Below are 26,929 nucleotides of genomic sequence, written 5' to 3' on the forward strand. Positions count from 1 at the left end.
AGTGGCCTCTTCTCTCACTATCTCCAGGTGTTCCTGGTCCTTTCCTTAGGGAATGGCCTCTCACCTGCTCTTTAACACAAGTAACACTGCTAAGAACTGGATCCCGTGTGACTTTGCTAGAGCAGGGGGGTGCAGACTGGGGGGCGCAGGGGTCCCGCGCTATTCCCCCATAGCATTTAAATTAATGCCAGGGGATCACGTGAGGCTTCTGCAACTTCACTTACCTTGTCTTCGGCGATGCGCCGCCATGGCAACGAGGCATCACGTGACACCGTAGCGTCATTTTGACGCAGAGAGCCGGAGACGAGGTAAGGGGCACAGGCAGCGGGTACAGCAGGGAAAGATTGCTCACCCCTGTAGTTAGAGCAGGGATTCTCAATGCCAATCTTCAAGCCCACCCCCAACAGGGCTGGTTTTCAGGCTATCCCTACTTCAGCACAGGTGGTGGCTGAATCAGTGACTCAGTCATTGACTCAAGGACGTGGCCAACTCCAGTCCTCGAGGGCCACCAATAGGCCAGGTATTGGATATCCCTGCTTCAGCACAGGAGGCTCGATCACCTGTGCTGATGCAGGGATATCCTGAAAACCTGACCTTTTGGGGACTGGAGTTGACAACCCCTGTGTTAGATCTTAATTAACATCATTACCTGGCTTTGCATTCATATTTTAAAAATACATCTAAAATTCCTTCTTTATTCTGTGGTGGGGGGAGGGGGAAACACTTAAAATAAATATATATATATATATATATATTTTCCTCTTGGATTTATTTTTGTGCCTTCCTCCTTTTACTGATGTGATGTATTTCAAGACAGAGGCATGGAGTTTTCATTGCAGAGCTGTTTGCTAAAGAAACTAAAAACTGGATCTTTAAAAAATAAGACAAACGCTGACATGGCCGAAGCTGAAAAGATTTGGGTGATTCTAAGAAACAGAGTTGTCAAAAAAACAAGCCCAGCACAGCCAAACATGATATGCCAAAAAAATATTCCTTACAATGCATCTGATGTCGGGCGCGCTATTAGAGAGGGTTGGGGTTCCTTACAATGCATCTGATCTCAGATGCGCTATTAGAGAGGGTTGGGGGTACTTCAGAACCTCACAACATAATTATTGGGTTCCTTAACCAAAAAAAAAAGTTGGAAACCACTGGTCAAGATCAATGCAACCAAAGCTATGCTGTCTTCTTAATGATTGAGTGTAGTATTGTAAATCAATATTTGAAGATAATCAAAGGGTCAAATAATAGCGCTGAACTATTAAACATCCAGAGCATACACCTGTCTGAAAACCGGTATGAGAACGTTCACACCTGCCTGACCCGTCCCCATGGTATGTGCCGCTCTTAGGAAACCACGATTAAGGACACCCCTCCCCCCGCCCCCCCAAAGGTAGGAATGAGAGGGTCTCTGGAGCTGAACCCCGTTCATTTCAGCTATCGGGACCCCCTGCTTCCTGAGATACCTCCTTAGGGGGCTCCGGTATCTCAGCTCAGGTTGAGCTGTTCCATGGGCCAATAGGAAGCCGTGATGTCATATGTGGCTTCCTATTGGCTCATGTAACCGGGGGGCTTTAAACCTGAGCAGGAGATACCGGCGCGCCCCCTAAGGAGGTTGAGCTCCGAAGACCCCATGCTGCAATCCCACATGTATTAAAGAATAAAGGAGAGCAGCAGTGATGCATTTTCCCTCCTGCCGCCCCTAGGGACGGGCCTGCTACGGAAATCATGTGATTGCGACATACTTTACACATTAATGAGATTTGTTACTAACATATTAGCGGAGCTTCATTATCTGGTGTTGTATTCAGCGGCGTCGCACTTGGAATTAATGGATCTGTTCGTGGAAGCCGCACGTGGTGTTCTGCTGAACTTGAATTACGGTTCTAATTGTGCGCGGCCCAAAGCGCGATGTTTCTCCTCGCACGTCGGGATTCCGGTTTCACGTGTTAAACAAAAGAGACACAGAAGGAAAAAAAAACCCCCACGACATCATCTGGCACTTCCATTTAAACCCGATAAATGAAGCATCATTTCACATAGAGTTCCACCTTCTTTAGTACGCGGCGGAGGGGAGGGGCGCATGGAACCTGCCACCCAGTGCGCAGATAAACGCCACTTTTAAATGCGCGCCAAGTTTTTTTTTCCCGTTAACCGAAAAAAAAAAAAAATCATCAAAAATAAAATCACAATCCCTATTTACACACAAAAGCGGAGAAACCGCGGGTTGCTAAACGGTTCTCTCCACGTGTATCAGATACAAATCCGCATTTTCTTCCCCAGTCCTATGAAAACCTCAGAGCTGCAGCATTGACATATAATAAGTGTTTGGGGTAGAAATCCGAAACCCTATATCCCCAGGGGTAACCAACTCCAGTCCTCAAGTACCCCCAACAGGTCAGTTTTGCAGGGTATCCCTGCTTCAGCACAGGTGGCTCAGTCGAAGACTCTCACCACAACTAGTGGAGAGCAGAATGCGCTAGGATTAGCGTTGGAAAACAAGGACTGGATCACAGGCTCAGAATGACATGGAGCCGGGTTGGCAATAATATTTACCCCCCTATAATGTGTTACTGGTTTTCTACTTTGGTATGACAAACATTTCTATCACCCCCTGTGCACGACTTCTAAACCGATTTCTTTTGTTCTAGTCCAGGAGAGGCCAACTCCAGTCCTCAAGGGCCACCAGGTTTTCAGGATGTCCCTGCTTCAGCACAGGTGGCTCAATCACTGATTGAACCACCTGTACTGAAGCAGGGATATCCGTAAACCTTGATCTGTTGGTGGCCCTTGAGAACAAGAGTCCACAGTCGAAGACTGACTGAGCCACCTGTGCTGAAGCAGGGATATCCTGCAAACCTGACCTGTCGGTAGCTGTTGAGGACTAAGGAGTTGGTCACACACACCCACCCCCCTTTGCCCCCCGGCCCAGAGACTAACCGGACAAAACACAAGGAAGAACTGTTCCAGTTCTGGGTTTGTAATTATGGGTGCTGTGGAAAAGCTGACACTAAACTGTTTTCCAGGCGCAATGGGAAAGAACGGCACTAATTGACTTCCAGAGGCAGAAGCACGTGTTGCAGCCTTAATAACAAAGAACACAAGGCGACAAGCGCTCAACTTCACAGTACAAAATAATTTGGTGTAATTGGGCAGTGGGGCGGAAGGCGCAGTTACAAGCAGCGGGGCGGAAGCAAATCAATAATGGCTTTTCTGACATCTGTAAAAACTAGGATCTCGAGGTTTGAGCTGTTCGGGGGAAGAAAAAAAACCGAACCCGTGTTTTTATGAATAACAACAAAGAGTTTCACTTGCGCTGGTATAAACAGGTCCAGAACAGACCGCGATTCAGCAAAACAGTGTATCTCACTTTATTTAGGGCGGAGCTTTTTATCCCTCTCCTCAGGAAAGAGCGTCCAGGCAGGGGCAGAGCTGGAGGATTGTGGGTCTCGGTGCAAGGTTCGGCAGTGAAGGGAGCCCCAGCGCCGGGCCACCGTCGGACACAGGTAGAGGCGAGGGGCTGTAGACCTGCCGGAACGCTGTTACAGCTGCTAAAATAAGTGCCAGAACTGTGTTCCGGCTGTGGGAGGATGGGCCCCTAGCAGTTGTGGCCCTTAGTGCCTCTGAATGGTATTTCTGCCGCTGCATCCACGCCATGTCTAGAATATTACGCAAGGAATACTTTCCGTATGCAATCCACGGGGATACTTCAATGTGGTGTGAAGCGTCCGTCCGGCATGTTATCAGCCACACGTTACATTTGAGGTCGACAGTGCGATCAGCAGTTTTGGAGCATAATGTGTAATGCAGGGGTGGCCAACTCCAGTTCTCAAGGGCCACCCACAGGTCAGGTTGTCCGGATATCTCTGCTTCAGCACAGGTGGTTCAATCAGTTGGTCAGTTGTTGACTGGCCAAGTCTCGTCCTCAAGGGCCACCAACAGATCAGGTTTACGGATATCCCTGCTTCAGTGCAGATGGCTTAATCCGTGGCTCAGTCTTTGACTGAGCCACGGATTGAGCCACATGTTCTGAAGCAGGGATATCCTGAAAACCTGGCCCGTTGGTGGCCCTTGAGGACTGGAGTTGACCACTCCTGGACCAGAGCAAAAGAAATCGGTTTAGAAGTCGTGCACAGGGGGTGATAGAAATGTTTGTCATGGCAAAGTAGAAAACCAGTAACACATTATAGGGGGGTAAATATTATTGCCAACCCGGCTCCATGTCATTCTGCGCCTGTGATCCAGTCCTTGTTTTCTAACTCTAATCCTAGCGCTCTCTGCTCCCCACTAGTGGTGATAGACTGCACTGGGATGTCGTGACGAGCGGTACATTACAGCCATTGACTTTGCGTAGGCCTGCCATAGATTAATGGCACACAGGTTGCTGTATGTACATGTGATAAGCTGGAGAGATCTATGCATGCCAGTGTTTCACGGTAATCACGCAGGATTTCTGGAACGATATTGTGGGGAGGGCGGGAGCTATCAAACTGTGCGTTTTGGGGGTTCTGGGAGAGAAAAAAGACATTTTTATTGAATACGTTGTTTTATCAGCGAGACTCACATTAGATCAGATAGAGTTGATATGTTGAATCAGCACTGACACCACACCCCTAATCATTATGCCACAAAGCTGTCTTCTCCTCGTCAGGGAACTCTTCAGTCTCATTTAAACGAATAGCCTTAGTATGAGGGCTATTATGGGAAGTGGTTCCTGGACTGCTTGTTACTTGGTGTTCCCAGGAAACCGGCTTTGGTTTATGCCGCTGGTACAGTAAATGGCATTGCCATTTGGTGAAAAATAGAAGCTATGCAAATTCAGCTGAAGCGCATATGGTCTTAGACCTTCTTCATTCGCCTTTACAAAATGTCTCTTATGTACTACCCCGCTCTGCAGGTCTCCTAACCAGTTAGATTGTAAGCTCTTCAGGGCAGGGACTCCTATACTCGGTGCAGAGCTGTGTACATGGTTGGCACTATTTCAGTAAAAATACAACACAACACTTTGCCAGTTGGATAGACTGAGAGCAGAAAGGACTTCGCACCCCAATACTGAAATACAGGGGTGAGGGCTGTGGCACTTCAAGACATTTAGATGGGTAGTTTAAATGCCCAATAAAAGATAGCTTATTTTTATTATATAAAGGGATTGCTGTGCTCTCTTGTACCTGGTCACCCGTTTCTGTCCGTGAAATCCTCCAGGAACTCCCTCATTTCACATTTATTGCTGTAAACACATGGTGAAGATTCCTGGAAAATCCCAGATACTGCCAGAGCGGCTGTAAAACTCTCACCTGATCACTGCTCCGTTGGCATCAGTGCAGCATGTATTCCTTAAAATCAGGGTTGTCAACGCCAGTTCTCAAGTTCCCCTCCCAACAGGTCAGGTGTTAATAATATCCCTGCTTCAGCACAGGTGGCTCCATCAGTTGGTCAGCCGTTGACTGGCCAACTCCAGTCCTCAAAGGCCACCAACATATCAGGGTTTACGGATATCCCTGCTTCAGCACTGTGGCTCAATCAGTGGCTCAGTCGGAGACTGACCCACTGATTGAGCCACCTGTGCTGAAGCAGAGATATCCTGCATACTTTTAACTGTTGGGGGGGGGTTTGAGAACTGAGTTGAGAACCCGTGCCTTAAATATACGCCCCATACTAGCGTCTAACAGAAATGTGCTGCACTTTCCACGCTATTGTTACATAATAGACGATGAGGTTGAAAAAAGACCAATGTCCAACCATTTCAACCAAAGTGTTCTTGTGCTTTATGGAATCGGTTGTTTTTTTTTTCTCTCACAAATATCTTATACAATGAAAGAACGGTTACAAATGTTGGTGAATGTGTCGGTGCTTTGGCTTTATTGCAGTCTCAGTGCGTGTTGCTACGTGGGGAAGGTAAGATACGGTAGGACTTCTTCCCGCAACCCTCCTAAAAACACGGCATCAAGAAGGGGGTCTTGTGTTACATCGCTGGCCCTGGGGGCAGAGGAGGGGGCATCCTCTCTAGGAGCAAAGGGTTACACTGGGAAAGTTCTTGTATATTCACAGCCCCTCAAAGTTACCCCGCTCCCGCCACTTACTCCATGAACTCAACATCGTAAGAACCTCCACGTGTGCTCATGTGACTGTCATTTCCCAGAATCCCTTGCTGCAGTGGAAGCATTGCATGCCAAGAGATAACGGGGACAGACACGGTTGCAGACCTGTCTGAGACATGAGAATGAGCTCACACGTGATAATGACACGTGTCGTTTCCAGTAAAAACTCTCCAACTCTGATGCACACAACAAAGACATGCGGGAGGAGCAACAGTTTAAAAATAGCGGTGCGTTTATTTAAAGTAGTATATCTTCATCCTATTTTGGCGAAGGCGCCGTCACCCTGAGAAATCTGCTATGTCGTAGTATTTCATTCAACAAATGCCTGTAATCTGTGTGCAGACATGTTACATGTGCGGGATTTATCCTGCTCACGGGTGGCGTGTAACGAGGACCTTCGGATATTCATTTCCAAACCATATTTGTAACTTCACTCAAAGTAAAAGGTACAGTCGCCTGTAACAGGGAAACAATGGATGGATAATACATTTTTCGGGAGGGGGGGGGGGGGTAGGGGGGGCAGTTCAACTCGGTGTTTCCAACAAAAAAAAAAATCGTTTTTAGAATTGAGTGTAATTAGCTTCTTTAGAAAGATTTAAATCGTCCTTACACTGTCCTACTTATTTATTATTATATTTTCGGTGAAACATAATATAAATCGCGTCTTCACCGCGGAATCAGGCACAGAACCTAAGCTAACAAGTTTGATGACTAGATGATGGATTTTAGTGATAAGATCTTTTAGAGTGTAAGCTCCCCGGGCCAGCCACCTGCTTCCTACTGTCTCAGTTTTTTCTTAACATTGCATGATAGAGTACATACATGTCACTGTCCTTCACCCCACATTGTACGGCGCTGCGGAATCTGTTGGCGCTATACAAATTAAAGACGATAATAATAGAATCACCTGCCAAATATTGTAGAAGCCCCCAAAGCATTTGTTTACCATGAAAATATTAAATGTTTAAAAATGGTTTTAAATTGCTAGTCTCTGATTTTATGTTGAAGGTGCCAATCGGGTACATTAGACCCGCTGAGCTCGCCACTGCCCCACGCTTAATTTTGTCCGGTGTTGAACTGCCCAATTAAAAGTGGCCCCCACTGCCGAGGTTTCCTCTTGTGCTTTTGGGAGTTACCCTTTTAGCAGGACATTTAAAACAAGACAAACATTAAAATACAAAAAGGTGTTGAGCAACTGAGTGCTTTCCCTTTATTGTAACTCCATTTGGGGCTTTGAGGGACTGCACCTTTCATCAAGAATATGTATGCATATATTTATTGTGAAGTCTGTGGGTCAGGCAGGCTCCATTACAGATTGTATCTCCCTAATGAACCCATTCTGCGCCCCATGATTTCAGTTCGATGGAAGAAGCTGCCCCCCCCAGCTCTGAACAGCTGCTAAGTGATGTATTACAAGGGTGCTAAACTCCAGTCCTCAAGCCCCCCCACCCCCCTCCCAACAGGTCAGGTTTTCAGGATATCCCAGCTTCAGTACAGGTTGCACAATCAGTCTCTGCTTCAGCACAGGTGGTGGAGTCGAAGACTGAGTCTCTGAGCCACCTGTGCTGAAGCAGGGACTGATTGAGCCACCCATGCTGGAGCAGGGATATCCTGAAAACCTGACCTGTTTGGGGGGATGGGGGGTGGCTTGAGGACTGGAGTTGAGCACCCCTGATGTATTAGAGGTGGACAATTGTCTGAGACGCTAACATTGATGCATCCCAATTATGATATGTGCATTAAGCATCACACATGCATCAACAGCGCCTCCTACTGTTCCACAGACAAAGCTCTTTGATCATTCAATATTAACTCCTTTGCCACTAGAAGGGCTTGCCACAAATTGCAGGTCGGTGCGAGCCCCACTGTCAGTGAATGGGTTAAGAGCGACCTGTATATTCCAAATTAATTTGTGATGGCCTTTCCAGTTTGTTCTTTAGCGGCCAGACGGGCAGTTCCCACTACAGTCCTGCGGAACACCGCAAACAGGTCAGGATTTCCCATACCCCTGCTACAGCACAAGTGACTGAGCCACCTCCCGATATCCTTAAATCCTGACCTGTTGGGGGTTCTTGGGGACTGAAGTTGGGGGACCCCTGATCTGTAGCTTTGTTTCCCGTGGGGACAGGTGCTGGCATTGAACTGGCCCGTCGTTGATGAGCAGCTTGCAGTAGAAAAGACACATTTTGTGCGACTGTTAGCAAATAACACAATGCTGATGGACATTGCCGTGCAAATTCTGTAATCAGAAAAGTACATTTTGGGTAAACTAGGAGGGTCAAAGTTCATCTGCGGCCCGGGACTGTTTGCGAAAATTGAAAGCATAGCACATATTACTAGATATATTCTGCACCCCCTCTTATTAACACGTCTTACTGCATCCCCTAACTGCCAGAGTGCCCTGCAATGTCCTGCTGGAGCGGAGAGGATTCCAAATGAAAAAATAGGCTTAGCGCACTTCGTTATAAAAAGCAAAACCAAGAACATGGTAAAAAAATATTGCAAAATAGACCATCGTTTATGGAATTCCACACTCATCCATGTGACCGGGAAGGGAATCCTACCACGTTTTTTTTTTTTTAATGCTCTGTAAAAGGAAATAATTACAAATCTATGTTTGCTAAATTATACAGCAGTCATAAATAGGTTTTACTTATAGCCGGGGTAGCCAACTCCAGTCTTCAAGGGCCACCAACAGGTCAGGTTAAGGATATCCCTGCCTCATTCAGCACAGGTGGCTCAAGCCCGACTGAGCCACTGATTGAGCCACCTGTGCTGAAGCCGAGATCCTGAAAGCCTGACCTGTTGGTGGCCCTGGAGGACTTGGGTTGGCCACCCCTGACTTATAGTCTTGTCGTGACCTGCTCCTCCTGCCCGTCTTTCCACTGGTTGATGAGCAGGTCACACGCCTCGCCCCAGGAGTCAAACACATCTTCCGTGGAGTCTATAAGCTTGGAACTAGAGGAGCACAGGTTGGAAGCACAGTGTAGAGAGCTGGTACAAACAGGGGGGGGTTCATTACTTTGTCCACTAATGCTCTCATCATAACTCACCTCATTGAGGTTAATTTCACTTTTTGAGCCCTCTGTCTCTTGCTCAGTCTGAGTGTGTTTTAAGTCCTGCCACATGCAGTGAGGCTGGATAAGTCCATCAGAGATGGTGTACACTGGCTCTGAAGCAGGCTCTGGCACATGTCCATTCATCTTGGAGAAGAGGAGACCCAGCCTTTTGAAGGACTCCTTCTTGGAACTGGATAGCCTCTGTAGCTTGTTGCCATTCCGGATGAAGGAACGCTTATTAATCCCATTACTCTTGGGCGTCTCCTCCACGATTTCGATCCCGGACATTGTCTGAATCAGAGCAGAGACGTTGAAGTCCTTCTTCTTGTTGGGTATGTTGAAGGAGACGCTCTTCGCCTTGGCACGGTCTTCCGCCGCCTCCTCTTTCTGAGATACCTCGGTACTGCTGGTGGAGTAGCTTCTCCTTGGAGGCTTCCTGTTGCCCAGGAGATCGAGCACTTCATATCGAAAGCTGGAGATGTCCTGCTTCAGTTCCTGCAACAAGAAATTAGTTGGATTCTGATATTGCCACCAAGTTTAGGGACGCTACTTTGTATTTAAAAACATTAAAAATAAGTTTATAGTGCTAAAGGGGCGACTTCGTGACCAGAAAACGGTTTTAACGTTCCGGTCCTCACGTGTGAATAGTCCCTCTGAGGACCAAAACGCTGATTCGTCAATATATTTTTCTTTTGTTGCACATCCTCTTAGTGGCAATTATGTGTGTGTGTGTGTGTGTGTGTACATTTGTGTGTACATTTACATATACACATTTTTATTTATTACTAAGAAGTCTTTGTGAAAGAAAAAAAAAATTCTGAGCGTATTACTCCGGAGATGGCTGTTAAATTATATTTAAGCCATAGTCTCCCGAGTATCGCACACCGAGTATTATTTGCACATATTGTAGGGTGAGAAGCGGCGGAATGTGTTGTAATAAAAGTGCAGAAAAGATTATTACATCACAATGGAAATGACTTAATGATACTGTAGCTCCATGTCTAAGGAGGCAAATAGCATACATTTCTGAAGTCCATTGTAGCAGGTCAAAAACAAGAAGCACACAACAGTGGCTCGTTTTAATCCGGACCACGAGTGTACGTATCTAGAACCTGAATCCGGAACAGCAACAAACCAAAACACATTTCTGGCAGCAATTTGGATTCAGGTCCCTGCTCCCTCTCCTGACTATCTGATGCTCTCTACCCCCCACCCTCCCTCCTGTGGCTTGGGTGGTGGGAGGGTAATTAGAGGCAAAGAGTATCCAACACCAAAATCAAACACACACAAATGTTTTAGAACCAAATCGACATTTAAAACCAGCACAATTTTTTTTTAACCAAATCGCCATTGAAAGTGCCAATATTTTATCATCGTACTGTAATTAAAGCTGCAGTTCAAGCTGCCTTTTTTTAAAATATATATATTTTTTTTCCCATTCAATATGTGCATCAATACAATCTGCACACTGACAAGTGATTAGCGAAGCTGCAGATCGATCTGTTCTCCTGTAATAGATCGCTTGCTCAGGGCTATTTAATTCAGTTCTTGCACAGCATTCTGGGCAATGTAGTTCCTAGAATATGATTGATTGGGCAGTTACTAGATACAATTGGTTCACTGCTAGAGAGGGCGGGGCTCAAGAGCCAGCGCCTATCAGAAGGGGAAGGGGCTGTCACTTTGGAAATGCTTCTTACATTAGAAACATTAAAAATGTCTTTAAAACATTCTTTTTTTTTTCTCATAGAACAGAATTGATTTTTTTTTTATAAAACACACGTAGGATATTGCTTGAACTGCTGCTTTAATGGGGGTCTGCAGGAGTGTAAAAATACGCCCGTCCCAAGGGGAATAATGAGCACCTTACTAATATGCTTCGTAATTACACTGATCTTTTTCATAAATGTGGATGTTTGGATTATTTAAAGGTTAAATCTTCAATGAATAAAAAAAAAAAATATATATATATATATTCCCTTAAAATATTTAGTATAGATTTGTATAATTGGCTATTCTGTTTGTGTTTTTATTTTACCTCCATTTGTTATTCAAGTTGTGATGTTCAAATGTGGAGAGAAAAAAAAAAGGTAAGGAGAAATTTTTTGAGAGGATTACACCTGAAAACCTCAAATAGTGACACCGTGCGCTCTATCCAGGACCGTGAATAAACAGGAAACAATGCAAGCTGGGCGCGTCCGTTACTTCTAAGGCCGCGCTTATAGTGCCGGCGACCGAAAACAAATGCATTGTCGCCGCCGCCGCGTGCGCTTATAGTAAGCGCGATGGCGACGGGGCGACACGGCAACGCGTTTTTTGGTAGCCGGAATCATTTGATTTTTCAGCGGCTGTCGCCTCATGTGACAGCCCCTGAACCAATCAGGAGCCTGGTCGCCCGCGCCGCCGCCGCAAAGCGAAATACAACTTTCACTTGCGGCGACGGGTGACGCACTATAGGCGCGGCCTTAATGTGCTGATTTTGTAATAGATCATTTCACAAGTAGCAAAATGTTGATAAACAACAGAGGGGGGAAAAGGCGTTTCATAACAGCCTGGCAGGACTTTTAGCAGGAACATGGAGGTGTGAGAAGACTTGCAGAGAGGGGAATGAAATGTTTCCTGTGGGATGTTCATCCATGTGTGACTTAAATGAATCTGTAATGTTCCTGACACACACACGTTCATACTTAAGCATTCTTAGTTGTGATAATCCATTGCTGAAAAATATATTGGTAAAAAAACTGTTACTGTATCTTTTAAATTTTAAGAACAGGTACTTTTTTACATACTTTATACCCCACCCACCCCCCGTAAACTCAAAACCCAAGCCCACCACACCATATATATTTACGACAAAAAGGATACTGGGTTTGTGACAATGTATAAACTAGACACAGAGAGCCCCAATCCTACATCTAACAGGACCAATCATATACTGTAGTTAAATAGAACTATTATAAATATTCATTTTTCAGCACATGATTAGGGAGTTATCACATGAAAAATACCCTCCAGTTCACATTTTTACCGGATTGGAAGTGGGGGGTGGGGTCCCCTGGAGATTAACCGTGTTATTTTTTAGCACTGGAGAAATCGTCCATTCCTGATATACTGACGAGTGAAGTTAGCGGGTTTAAAACGCCCTCCAGCCAAAGCAAAATGGCTGCCAAATCTCTAGCCAATGGGAAGACGCAACAGCCTCGGGTGAGGCTTGCTATTGGACGGCCATATAAATCCCCTTTAGAACCCAGGAAGTAAGAACGGGAACTTCACCAGTATGTATCTCTGGTACTGCTGGGTCCCCGGAGCTGATAATAGTGCGGTTCCGTTCTAGAGGAACTCCTGGGTCTAAGGCAGTTGGATAAGGGGGATTGCTGCTTTAATTAAGCTAATTGGCCTGTTGGACGCTGGAATATGCTCCATTCAAATAAAATAAACTATTTCAGAGCAGGAATATTTTTTTGACAGAAAACGCCGTTTAATAAACGTGAGGTTTATTTATAATTTACAGCCGTTGCGTCTCATCTGTACCATGAAACGGCGACATGGAAGCATGGCGACATTGCATATTACAATTCAGAACCTAACATATCCATGGCGGGAAAAATCCGCGGTTTCCATGATCTTATTTCTCATAATCTGAAGGATATAGTAATGTGATCTTTCAATCAGCCGCTTTAAAATGGGCGTGTTATGAAGTTTTATTTGAAAAATTATGCTTTCAGTCAGCGCATCTGTTCTGGGTTAGGATATTTCGAAATACGGTCGTTTTTTTTTGTATTTTCTATTTCTATCTACATTTTTGTAACTCCTGACTTCACTGTGTGTGTGTGATATCTTTTTTTTTTTTTTTCCTGTGGGTTATTAGGTTATTATATCTAAACTGCACAAACTCAACGCACTTGCAAGGTGGTTTAGAAATTCGCCTTCGTTGTGTAGGCATCGTTACCTTAAAATTTTCTTCCGTTAACCCTTCGTTGGTTTTCAGATTTCGGATCATTGCTGCAATGTATCGCTTCACCAGATTCCTGATCACTTCCTAGGAGTTTGGAGAAAAAAAAACACAGGGAAAGAACGATGTGTTCTGAAAGGTGAACACTTGCAATGATTTCGGCACGTGAAGGGCAGCAGTGGCTGACCATGCCTTGTTCGAAGTGAAGAGACGAACAATTCAGGTGATGAGGAATGAAGGAGTGTGAGTCACAGTGACGCAGGGGATATGCTGTCTTTTGAGCCCTTGACATTATTGGTCATAGGTTTTAAATGTCTCCAAGAGCTGTTTTGTAACAGTAAATACAGAGTCGTTAAACAGTCTCCCTGCTGCAAAACTTGGAAGAAATATTGGCCCAGTAATGGCAATGTTTGCACCGGGGAGAATATTTCATTTATGTCAATAAAACCTTTCCCCTATAAATGTGAATGTACTGCACTATATCATGATACAGCAAATCTATAAAACCTGAGCATTTCAAGTCCTTTAAAGGTCTTTCTTCTTGAAGAAAAGGGGACTGCAGCACTATTTTCATGACTGCAGTTTGATGCATATGCTTCCCCCTAAACAAGGGGTGCTCAGATTCAGTCCTCAAGCCCCCCTCCCCGCCCCAACCCCGGTCCCCCCCCCAACAGGTCAGATTTTCAGGATATCTCTGCTTCATCATAGGTGGCTCAATCAGTCTCTGCTTCAGCACAGGTGGCTCAGTCTTTGACCAAGCCTCGGATTGAGCCACCTGTGCTGACGATGGGATATCCTGAAAACCTGACCTGTTGGGGGGGGGGGGGTAGTTGAGCACCACTTCCCTAAACCTACAGTAATAAGCAAAAGGGGGCCCTGTTCCTACTTTTGCTTTATTGTAAGTGTAAGATTACTGTATGTGAAGGAGATTAGGGAGTGTTAGGGGCAGGCAGCGAAGTGTACTGCTTTGGTAATGTCTGATTCTGTAGGGAGGTCATACTTAATACAGCTGTGTACTGCAGCATATTCATGCTCTAGGTTGGGAGGATAGTAAACATGACAAATGCTTTTTGTTTGTTCCTGAGATGTAGCTTGTGACTATAGTGTTGGTTATGTAGATGGACTTTTCAGTTCCCAATGTGACCCTATTTCTGAGGCTGAGTCCACGGTGACTCAGCCCGTGCGGAGGCGCGCTGAGGCTGAGGGAAAGAGGGTGCTTTCCCTGGCCTTAGTTCGCGCGCCGTCCGGGGGGGGCGGGCCAGTGACATCACGGAGCTGGTTCGTCCTGATTGGGCGAACCGCTCACGTGAGCGCCGAAACTAACAAAAAATGTAAGAGCTACACCTCCGCACGCCTGCGGAAGTGTGCGCGACCCCCTGCTAAAGCCGCTCTCATTGCGGCTGCAGGGGCTCACTGACAAGCGTCAGCGCGCCTCAACATTAGGCGCTGACCATGGACTCAGCCTGACCTGCTTCTATCGTTATTTTATCCAAGAGGCTTTAAGAGAAGACTCATTGCGCTTTATACGGACCGCAATGCGCAGAACATATCCTGCAAAGGTTTTGCTAGCTTTGGTCTAGTGGTATTTCCATAGCCTACATTAGGATGAGGGGAGTCTCCGCCCCATGTAACTTTAGCTCACTGGGACTCGGGTACCAAAATTAGATTGCCAGCTCTTTGCTTCATTGTGCCTATAAATTCTATTTCTGGCACTGCTCTCCCCATCACCCCTACGTCACACTAAATTATTGTTTTATTGCAAATAAGGTGGTTGAAATTTGCAAGAACCTTTTTGTAAGAAGCAACCGGGCAAAAATAAAATAAGAAGTGGCTCACTGAGACATTTTGCTGGTGGAGACACACAGATTGTATTCCGTGATGAGCGCACAATTGCTGAGCGCTTCAACTGTAGAGACAATTTACTGTAACTGATGGCGTAATCTGGATTGTCACCAACGTTTGGACTCCACCATTGCCAGGATAACCGTATTGTTACAAAGTAATGGAGCAGAGGAGGGTCTTACCTGGTAATGCTTATTCTGAATCAGGTTGTCGGCGTGCCGTTCCTGCAATTAAAAATGTATACGTATATTACTCATGCACCAATTTAGTCACTTCTCCAAATGTTTCAAAGGGTCCCCTGTTGGCTCTCTCTAAACTAGAACGATGGACCCCGTGTGCCAGGAGCCTGCCAAGAACGCTTGTAAAAGAGCGCCAACTGAATAAATCATAACGCGAACACAGTTAGTAAGAAGCAGGCGCCACTTACGGTGAAGGTCTTTAGATTCTCGTGCTGCTTCTGTACGTCTTCAAAGTTTTTGCCTGGGCACAGCTGGTAGCGGATCCATTTGCCAAGGTACCAAATTGACTTTGGGCTCACAATGATATTAAAAGGCGGTGGCAAAGTTCCACCTTCGTCAAAGTAACTCATCCAGAGCTTGGTCCGAGCAAACTTCCACTCAATGTCCGCATGGTCCTGGGGGGGAAACAAGAACAGGCAGCTCAGCTGTGTAGCGGCGCAACCAGAGTGGGTGCAAGGGTGCATCTGCACCCACTCACTGCACGGTCACCCCGCGTGTCCCCGCAAGCACCCACTCACTACAAGGTCACCCCGCGTGTCCCCGCAAGCACCCACTCACAAGGTCACCCCGCGTGTCCCCACAAGCACCCACTCACTACACGGTCACCCCGCTAGCACCCACTCACTACAAGGTCACCCCGCGTGTCCCCGCAAGCACCCACTCACTACAAGGTCACCCCGCGTGTCCCCACAAGCACCGCTCACTACATGGTCACTCACCAGCGGGGTGACTGTGCCCGTGTCACTCTTCCACAGACACTGAGGGGTATTTACCCATTGCTGAGCAGGGGTTTGATACATCCCCATATAAATTCTCAATAACTCCTCCTATTGCCCCATATAACCGCTCCCTATAACTCCTCCTATTACCCCATTTAACCGCTCCCTATAACTCATCCTATTGCCCCATATAACCGCTCCCTATAACTCCTCCTATTACCCTATATAACCGCTCCCTATAACTCCTCCTATTGCCCCATATAACCTCTCCCTATAACTCCTCCTATTGACCCATTTCATACAGAATTTAATTTGGTGCCGGGGAAGAGTGTGGGGCATCATACCTTCTCCAGCATCTCCTCCTCCTCATCTCTGCTACGTCATGACATCACGTTGTTACGTTATCATGGCAATGGGTCGCCATTTGGCAAAATGATGCCGCGTTGTCATGGCGACGCGTCTTCGCAATCAGAAGATGCAGGAGAGGAGAAGGTAAGAGACACTTAGAGGCCCCGCGCTCTCCCCAGACAGTTTAAATGTTGCTGAGAAGAGCGCGGGGCCTCTGTAAGCACGAGGCACGGTGACTTTATTTACAAAACTAAAACGTTGCACCCCCCAATATGAATTTCTTGCTGCGCCGCTGCGGCTGTGTGCATCATCACATTGTCATTGCATGTGGTTTGCATTTATTGTTATGCAATGTATAGGAAAGCACAGCATTCTCTGCCAGACGTCCTGCGCGTGAGACAACCGCATCACGCACAAAACGGTAGGTCCCAGCAACCTACCTGTCCCCTTGCTGCCAGATGAGCAGCAGATTTTGGGACCGACCCATCGGTCTGCCAACCTTGTTAAAGGTGAAGTCCAATTTACATATGTAGCCGACGTTATTGCACTCGCCTAGGTGTGCCAGGAGGGGCAATAATGTTAGCCCCGCCCCTTTTCCCACACGCGGCTAATGCAGACACAATGATGACACCCCGCGCAAGTAGTAACGCTTGCAGATTTGGATATCCGCTGCTTCTATTTGGTGTGTCTCCTAACTAGGATCCCTACAAAATCCCCACACATTGTATATCCTGCGAAATATATCCCCACACATTGTATATCCTGCGAAATATATCCCCACACATTGTATATCCTGCGAAATATATCCCCTCACATTGTATATCCTGCGAAATATATCCCCACACATTGTATATCCTGCAAAATGTATCCCCACACATTGTATATCCTGCGAAATATATCCCCACACATTGTATATCCTGCAAAATGTATCCCCACACATTGTATATCCTGTGAAATATATCCCCACACATTGTATATCCTGTGAAATATATCCCCACACATTGTATATCCTGTGAAATATATCCCCACACATTGTATATCCTGCGAAATATATCCCCATTGTATATCCTGTGAAATATATCCCCACACATTGTATATCCTGCGAAATATAGCCCCACACATTGTATATCCTGTGAAATATATCCCCACACATTGTATATCCTGCGAAATATATCCCCACACATTGTATATCCTGCGAAATATATCACCACACATTGTATATCCTGTGAAATATATCCCCACACATTGTATATCCTGTGAAATATATCCCCACACATTGTATATCCTGTGAAATATATCCCCACACATTGTATATCCTGCGAAATATATCCCCACACATTGTATATCCTGTGAAATATATCCCCACACATTGTATATCCTGTGAAATATTCATATAAAAGCCACTTGTCCCACGTAATCTGTTCATTTAGATCCGTGACTTTCTTTTATATTGTCTAGCTTTATGTCTAGCCTCAGTATTTGCCGCTGAGTGTTTTTTACCAGGTAAGCTTTCAGGATACTAAATGCTAAACTGTAATCATCATAAATTATGAACCAAACATTTGTGTGCAGTATGTAATACAAGCGATCCCAATTCCAGAGACGCGCCTGCAGGATTTAATAGTGATTAAAGCTGCAGTCCAAGCGACTGTGTGTGTTTGTTCTCAGTTTTTTTAGGTAGGTGTGAAGCAGTCTCTGGAGCTGAGCCGGGTTGGTTTCTGCTCCAGCGTCCCCCTTCCTGAGATACTTACCTCCCCAGGGGGTGCCGGCAGCTCTCTGCTCTTTAAATGTCCTGGTCACGCTGGCCAATAGGAAGCCGCAAGGGATGACGTCACGGCTTCTTATTGGCTCGCCTGACGCGGGACACTGAAGCCGCCTTTACGAGACTACCCAAACTACCCCAGCCGGGGCTGCTTCCGGCACCCCCCTACGTATGTATCTCGAAAAGCAGGGGGGTCCCAGAGTTGAAATCAACGCGGTTCCTCTCCGGAGACCCCATGCTTCAAACCTATTAAAAAATATATATTTTCAAAACATGCCACTTGAACTGCTTATGGAATAAGTCAGGGGTTCGCAACTCCAGTCCTCAAGCCCCCAGCAACAGGTCAGGTTTTCAGGTTATCCCAGCTTCAGCACAGGTGGCTCAATCAGTCCCTGCTTCAGCACAGGTGGCTCCATCAGTGGCTCAGTCTCCGACTGAGCCACTGATGGAGCCACCTGTGCTGAAGCTGGGGTATTCTGAAAACCTGACCTGTTGGTGGGGGCTTGAGGACCGGGGTTGAGCCCCACTGGGGTAAATCACACAGCTCCATTAAATCCCGGAGTGGGAAATACTTTCACTAACATAATACCAAGAAATAACTCTATGGGCCCTATGCAGAGAGCAGCGCTAAAATAAATTGGAGATGTTAATAAATTGTACCTGTAATGGCGTGATTTTATCTCCATATGCAGAAAGGCCCGAAAACTGCATTTAAAATCATGTGTGATTATGGAGAGTTTCAAACGGCGAGATGCGCGCTGGTGAAACATGTTTGAAAAAAAAACGCGTTTTTTTCTCTTCTTTTCCCTCTCGCCGGTGAGCTCCAGCTTCCAGCCAACTTTTTTTGGCGGAGCAAATTGTACAATTTCTCTCCATTTTAATGGCGCGAACAGCCACTAGATGGCGATCGCGCCTTTCTGCATACGGCGGTTTAAAAGACTGCAGAAATATAGGGTCTCGCCAACCGCGCGGCGCGTTTTTCAAACAAAAAAAAAAATAGTGCTTTTCTCTCTTTTCCCCTCATTCGCGCCAGTTCTTTACTTTCGGATGAAATATTTCGCTGCAAGCTGGCGAAACACAGCTTCTCGCTGCTCTCTGCATAGGGCCCTATGTCTATCTTCAATAAATGTTATAATTGGGACACAGTCATTTTTGGCAAAATATGTGAAGGACAGCACCGCCAGTGTTGTACATATTGTGCAAGCACGGGTCCCTTCCCTGAAAAGCTTACAATCTAATTCTCGTCCCTGATGCACAGGGAGATAAAGAGAGCGGACGATAGGGTTTGACCAGGTTCCCGTGCTTGAAAGGGAGCGCCATTAGCACGAAGCTCCGTCCTCAGTCCCTGCGATGACCCTGCAGCATTGAACAGGATCATCAATCATTAATGCCATAGCTGGCTTCAGTGAACTATTCAATGGAACTCTCTGTCACTATGTATCTCCTAATAAGCCCAAATGCAACGGTGCTGTGATCGGTCTGCTTCTAGGCACTGTATCAAAGCAGAAGAACAACGTGCGGCCGCCAAAGCTGCAGTTCAATAAATCAAACAAATGTATCTGGCCGGGAATTTTGTTTGGATTTATTTATTTAATTTATTGAACCTGTATGCTGCCCTCCCCTCCCCCCCCACCCCTCTCTCTCTCCTCTTTTAAATGTGATATATTGTATTGGACAAACATAACTTTATATACACGAGGGCTGCCAGGTGTCCAGCATTGAACCGGACTGTCCTGTATTTGGACACACTGTCCTGTAAAAAATGAGAGGTAATACTGGACATGTGAGTATACTGCTATTACCTCCCTGGGTGTGTATGTGTATACCGGTATTACCTCTCTGGGCGTGGATGTGTATACCGCTATTACCTCTCTGGGCGTGGATGTGTATACCGGTATTACCTCTCTTGACATGTATGTGTATACCGGTATTACCTCTCTGGGCGTGTATGTCTATACCGTATTACCTCTCTGGGCGTGTATGTATATACCGGTATTACCTCTCTGGGCGTGTATGTGTATACCGGTATTACCTCTCTGGGTGTGTATGTGTATACCGGTATTACCTCTCTGGGGGTGTATGTGTATACCGGTATTACCTCTCTGGGCATGTATGTGTATACCGGAATTACCTCCCTGGGTGTGTATGTGTATACCGGTATTACCTCTCTGGGTGTGTATGTGTATACCGGTATTACCTCTCTGGGCGTGTATGTGTATACCGTTATTACCTCTCTGGGCATGTGTGTGTGTGTATACCGGTATTACCTCTCTGGGCGTGTATGTGTATACTGGTATTACCTCTCTGGAAGTGTGTATGTGTATACCGGTATTACCTCTCTGGACATGTATGTGTATACCGGTATTACTTCTCGGGGCGTGTATGTGTATACCGGTATTACCTCTCTGGGCGTGTATGTGTATACCGGTATTACCTCTCTGGAATTGTGTATGTGTATACCGGTATTACCTCTCTGGGCGTGTGTATGTGTCCGGTATTACCTCTCTGGGCGTGTATATGTTGTCCGGTATTACCTCTCTGGGGGTGTATGTGTATACCGGTATTACCTCTCTGGGCGTGTATGTGCATACCGGTATTACCTCTCGGGGCGTGTATGTGTATACCGGTATTACCTCTCTGGGCGTGTATGTGTATACCGGTATTACCTCTCTGGAAGTGTGTATGTGTATACAGGTATTACCTCTCTGGGCGTGTGTATGTGTCCGGTATACCCCCCCCTTGGGGGGGGCGCGAGATTTCCCCAAGCAGGGACAGAGCAGGGCTGTTGCTAGGGGGCTGGGCAGCTTCCTCCATCCTATTTGGCTGCATTACTCAGCAGCAGCCAATCAGGAAGAGGTGTCAGGAGCCTGAGGGTGGGGCCAAGGAGAGGAGGAAACAGCATGGACCAGAGAGAGATGTGTGTCAAGCGTGTCATACCTTTCGCCATTGTGTCCAGTATTTTTGGAGACACCACCTGGCACTATACACAGCGGATAGTGCTTCTTAATGGCTTTGAAGACGGTATGAATGCCACCTTTAGCTAACCGATATGGCCTTGAGCTATAATATGAACATCTCGATTGTTTCAGATCTTGTGCCTTGTTAGGAAATCACAGGTTGTTGTATTTCACATGTTCCAGTATTGTGAGCAGCAGGCAGCAAAACAATAATGTGTATAACACAGTAGGAAGTACACACCGAGAAAGGGAGTCTTAGTCTTTAAAAGAAAAGTTCCTCCTGTTATTTATTATATTGTAAGCCCCCCCTGTATCAAACACCACTTCTTTCAGCTCCTCTGGTTCCTCAGATACGTACCAGTGAAGTTACTGGGTTTAAATCTCCCTCAGGGGGAAACAAAATGGCTGCCAAATCTCAGTTTTGGCTTCCTATTGGATTAAAATCAAGGAGGTAATACTGGTAACTTCATTAGTAAGTTTCTCGGGAACTAGGGGGATTTGGGGGGGGGGGTGGTTCCAGAGCTAAAAAATAGCAAGGTTCCGTTCCAATCCATTAAAAACAAAACAGGTTAGTTATTGTGGATGACTCCATTAAAGAACGCTACTCCACACCGTGTTCTGTTAACTAATATTTTTAGCTGTTCTCCTGTTTTGATTGCACACGTTATGGGTACGGGTTCTGAGCCATGGAGAGATTGCCCATATGCTATAATAGAAGACGACTGGAAAATACAGAGGTATTATTTGTCTGCTCATGCAAACGAGGTCAGGCAATTAAAGGAAGCCATGCAGAAATACAGATGTGTTTGATGCTGTGCGAGTATACAAGCCCTCGGCTGATATCTGAGGATACGGGGCGCAGGTGATGTGTAATAAAAACACACACACACAAAAGGAAAAAAAGATTTGTACGTGCAGCATTGCGGTTCCATGGGGACATGGCGACATACCAACATTAAGCTGATTCAGCAATCGCACCTTCTCTGTTTCCCTAGATCAGGGGTGCTTAACTCCAGCTCCTGCACAGGTGGCTCAGTCTTTGACTGAGCTTCTGATTGAGCCACCTGTGCTGAAGCAGGGACCGATTGAGCCACCTGTGCTGAAGATGGGACTAACTGAGCCACCTGTGCTGAAGGAGGGACTGATTGCTCCACCTGTGCTGAAGCAGGGATATCTTGAAAAGCTGACCTGTTGGGGGCGGGGGAGAAAGAGATTGAGGACTGCCCAAGATGGTCCATGCAGAGCACAGGCAGAATTTGTCTTAAAAAAACAAGATACCTGCTGAGCTAACGGAGCCCTGTAGATATTAAACAGATGGGGAAAGGTTTTGGGGTGGGGTTTGAAGCCATATTCAGGGCTGCTTTTAATAGGAGTTTCAGCAAAAAGAGGCAACTGCACCAGACTTTAAACATATCACAGCCCCGCCTGGTTCAGTTCAGTGAAAGTCCATTTGTACTGTATGGTTTTCCCCAGGTGTGTTACAAGTTCTGATACCTTTATCTGCAACAAAACTGCAAGATTCTCGCTTTACATAACTGGGCGCCCGGGGCTTTAACAACATAGAACTGGCCCGAACCTATATCCCAGTGTCAATTAATATTGTCTAGGAACCCAAAGAAATGTCTCTGATGGGTGAGAGTTATAAACGTGGGGTACCAAAAAAATGTATCGTTTCATTTGATACAGAGATCATCGTCAAAGCAGCAACCCTGCTCTCCCCGTGGGGGAGGAGGGGGGGGGGTGTTACCCAGAGCGGACCCTCACTTCTCTGGGGACCCTGAGGTTCCAGAGATACCTTCCGGTTTCATTGCCAATGTTTTTGTGGCTTCCACAGGCCTGCGGGAAGCACTATATGTGCTATTTATATTATTTATATGACTGTCACGTATATTACTGCTGTGAAGCATTATGTACATTAATAATTCATAATAGCATGTTCTTGTATAGCACTGCTAGTGTTACGTAGCGCTTTACAGAGACATTTTGCAGACACTGTCCCTGCCCCGTGGAGCTTACAATCTGTTATTGGTGCCTGAGGCACAGGGAGATAAAGTGTCTTGCCCAAGGTCACAAGGAGCCGACACCGGGAATTGAACCCGGCTCCCATGCTTCACACTCAGTGCCAGTCAGTGTCGTTACGCACTGAGCCGCTCGGCCAGCCCATGGCGCTATATAAAGACATGCATGTAGGGGTGTGACGTTGCAGCTTACTGTTGGACGACTGGCTTAACGCCCAGGAAGAATCACCGAAAAGTATCTCGGGATCCCACGGGAGCCCCGCCCGTAAAAACAAAAAAGAGCGCAGGTTGGCCCCGGATGGCTCCCCAGTTAGAATCCGGCGCGTTTGCAGCTTTAAAATGAGTGGGAATGTCTTCCAATGAGGAGCATTCATTCCAAATAAGAAAGCAGTGGCAGACGTCCCGAATGGAAGGGCTGGGAATGTAGCCCCACAAAGGGTTTGGGTTCGCCAGGGTCGACTTGATGGCGGTGCTATCGGTGCCAGTGTTACAGAGGCCCCGCGCTGTTCCCCACAACAACACGGGGGCCTCTGTGTCTTACCTTCTCTCGGAGCGGCATCTCGTCCTCCTCCGACGTGGCGTCAGGAGGAGGAGAAGCCGCTCCGAAGAACCAAACCCCACGGCACGCAGCCCCTCCAAGCTCCTAGCCGGCCCTGACCACCGCCTTGTGCAGGGTGTTTCTGTGAGGACCTGCCTGCGGGAACACTCCCAGGTCAGGGGGTGGTAAGTCCCAGGCACGTTTCATACCCGGGTCAGAAACACTGTTCTGCAACACGGAGAAGACACGCTAAACAGGCGGAGACGGCGAGCCTACGCGCAGGAATTTAGGATGGCCCAGGGGGTTCAAAGCCAGAACCGACCCTCAATACTCTGAGCAGGGGCGGATTTCCCACAGGGCTGAATAGACTGTAGCTTAGAGCAGCAATTTTTGGGGGGTGCAAATTATTTACCATTTTTAACCCAAACGCTTGTGCTTGAAATGAAATGTGGCCCTTTCCTGGCTACAGGGACTACATCCGATGTAAAGGGGTGGGGGGCTATGTGTGGAGACGGGGGTCTCACCCTCCTCCTGCAGCGTCGCTTCGTCATGGTGACCCGACGTCAGATGACGGCGTATTACCTTGACAACGCGGCATCACATGGCACCACTACGCTGCAGGAGGAAGGTCGCCCTTCAAGTAATCGTCCGGGAGGTAAGTACCCTTGATTAGTAAAATGTGAGCCTATGGGCGTCCAAACGATACATCTGCCACTGACTCGGAGATCTCACGCCCATCTTTTGTAAACGGTTTCAAGGGGGAAAAAAAGCGGTGTAATGCGGGAGGCAGGGATACGCGTGTAGGGCTCCATGTTAAAATGGATAAGAAGCAAACGGTGACACACTGTGCTCATTTGCATGTCATTACCCAGAATCCCTTGCTGCAGCGGAAGCACTGTATGCTGGGAGATAATGGGGAAGGGCGGGGTTGCAGACCTGTCTGAGACATGTGAATGTGCTCACACGTGTTACTTTTATTTGCTGTAAAAGGTAAAAAAATAAAAGAAATGTATAATGTTACTGAAGCTGTGAACTGAATTTTGCCAAATCAGAACTATGTGCCTTCTCTTCCTATGGGTTTAGCAAGAAGAGAGGGTGTGTGGGCTGGTTGATATGAGACTTTAAAGCTGCAGTTCAGTCAATATCCTGCATGTGTGTTTTTTTTAATAAATCAGTTCTGTAGTAAGAAAAAATACTTTTAGCATTTTCTGTTTTTAAAAAAACAACTTTGAAAGACCAATTTTCTTGTATTCTATTTTAACAGCCATTTGCTAAGGCACTGCCCCTTCATGTCCTGTCACAAGCCCTGGCACACCCCTTTGTCAGCCCTGCCCTCCCTCTAGCACATGTCAGTGCAGGAGTGCTCATGAATATTCATGAGCTTCCACTGACTGACAGAAGCAAATAAAAACATATACCAGCTCTAATTATGTCACCAAATTTCGCCTATCAATACATGGAGAATGAATTGACTGGCAGCTATACAGTTCTTTAGGTAATTAGAAATTGTACACATGAAACTATTGAAGTAAAAAAATAAATTAAAAAAAAAAAAAAAAAAGAATGAACTGCAGCTTTAATGTCCATTATTAAGGTATCACAACATGGTCACTGTAGCAGATGCTGGTACAATGTTGTCATTCACTTTATCTCTGGCAGTCAGTAAAGTGTTGGAGTCCAAATAAGCCATTGCTGACCATCTGTGTCTTGACTGGTAACTATAAATTAATTCTGGCTGATCGGACTGCAACAATCCGTATAAAATATTTCTTTGTGTGTCCGTGTTTTAGAGAATTATAAGGTATCAACCAGAAAATCACAAACATTGACCCCAGACAACATTATCATTTGCAACCTTATCTACAATAAAATGCTATTTTATCCAAAATGTTAAGCGGTCAGCTCTTAAAAGGGACAGAATGACTTCTGGGGCAGCACAATTATTGGCTTTACTCTTATCAGACAATGTCAGAGCTTGGTAAATGCGAGAGAATAACACAAGCATGTCTAGTCCCTCCAGGGACTCTGTGTACATTACTCACACCCCAGGGCGAGTGTGTAAATGTTAACCAGTGCTTGTGTTTAATCACCCAGCATTGTTACTCCGACATTAAAGATTCAGTGCCACTGAGACAAAGTCATGTACAGATCTAGTTCTTCAAGAACAAGAACTACTCTATGATTTCACTACAATTTTCGCAAAACAATGTTACCAGATTAGTCAAAGAAATCTCATTGAAACACATGGGATTCCTCTTCTTTTCTAAATCTGCCGCAGTTTTTGCCGCAGTTTCTCCTGGTTCTGCAGGTGGAAGCCTCGGATAAGTGGAGTTCGAAATATCTGATCGGCATCTACACTTTTCACTAGGGTCTAAAGCAGTTTGTCGGTTTTTATTATTTTAACTTCAGCATTTCTCAAACTCTGCAAACGGTGGGAGAACTGCGCAATGAAGTATACGGTGAGGGTGAAGGAGGACAAGGCAACTGGTACAATGAAAAGGAGACGAGACGACCACTACTTACAGCAATCAGCTGGTAGGAGTTGTTCATCATGGCTATGAGCATGTTGAGTAACACAACCAAGGAGATGACATTGTACGTTCCAAACATCGTGGCTCCAACGAACTCGGTGAACTCATGGCGGGCTTTTACATTTGTGACGTACAGGTTCAGAAGACCAAACACTGACCAGAACAAGGACTGGAGGGTCTCAAAGAGCCTGCAAAGCAAGAACAGAACATGCTGAGGTGGTTGGAAGGTCATACTGGAACTCGCTCATTAAACTCTGTTAAAGGAGGTATTTCACAGGCTACAGTATATATCTATTTCTTTTTATAAAGGGCTTCACTTTTTTAAGATACATTATATATATATATACAGAGAGAGAGAGAGAGGGAGAGAGGGAGAAGGAGAGATCAGAGGTTTCAATGCTGCTAAATATAGACCATGAGTTACAACATGGGCGCCGTTTTCGTCTATTCCTAGTTGCTGGCTACCTTGAGGTGATTTGCCTGATATTTTTGATCAAGAAGACAAGCCTAAGACTCCATGGTTTCCTTTATCAAGATGTGTAAAATAACCCAAAACCTTTGACTCTTTGGGCATAGGGCATGTTAGAATAACTGATGTTTTTCTGCCATTACACCATAAAAACTGAAGCCAATATATGCAGTTGGAGTTTACTATGAGCTTACTATGTTCTCACTTGCATGTCATTTCCCAGAATGCCTAGCTGCACTCAAAGCATTGCATGCTGGGAGATAATGGGGAAAGGCAGGGTTGCAGACCTGTCTGAGATATTTGAGTGTGCTCACAAATTACATAGTAGATAAGGTTGAAAAAAGACATGCGTCCATCAAGTTCAACCTATGCTAAATTTGGATGACAGATACTTTATCCT

General features: G+C 46.0%; 1 protein-coding gene across 3 annotated transcripts in view; it reads right to left on the minus strand.

Annotated features, from left to right (window-relative positions):
- Positions 1-7,662: 7,662 nt before the first annotated feature.
- TRPC5 (transient receptor potential cation channel subfamily C member 5) overlaps positions 7,663-26,929 on the minus strand; it is a 117,326-nt gene continuing 98,059 nt past the window's right edge. For all 3 annotated transcript variants that reach the window (XM_075573483.1, XM_075573482.1, XM_075573480.1), the window contains 5 exons: positions 26,053-26,248; positions 15,376-15,582; positions 15,131-15,172; positions 13,104-13,193; positions 7,663-9,652 (listed from right to left, as the gene is read on the minus strand). In XM_075573483.1, the coding sequence (XP_075429598.1) occupies positions 8,942-9,652; positions 13,104-13,193; positions 15,131-15,172; positions 15,376-15,582; positions 26,053-26,248 (1,246 nt within the window). In that variant the 3' untranslated portion in view covers positions 7,663-8,941. The remainder of the gene's footprint in view (positions 9,653-13,103; positions 13,194-15,130; positions 15,173-15,375; positions 15,583-26,052; positions 26,249-26,929) is intronic.

This window comes from Ascaphus truei, chromosome 16, assembly GCF_040206685.1.
Source record: "Ascaphus truei isolate aAscTru1 chromosome 16, aAscTru1.hap1, whole genome shotgun sequence".
Taxonomy (NCBI): domain Eukaryota; kingdom Metazoa; phylum Chordata; class Amphibia; order Anura; family Ascaphidae; genus Ascaphus; species Ascaphus truei.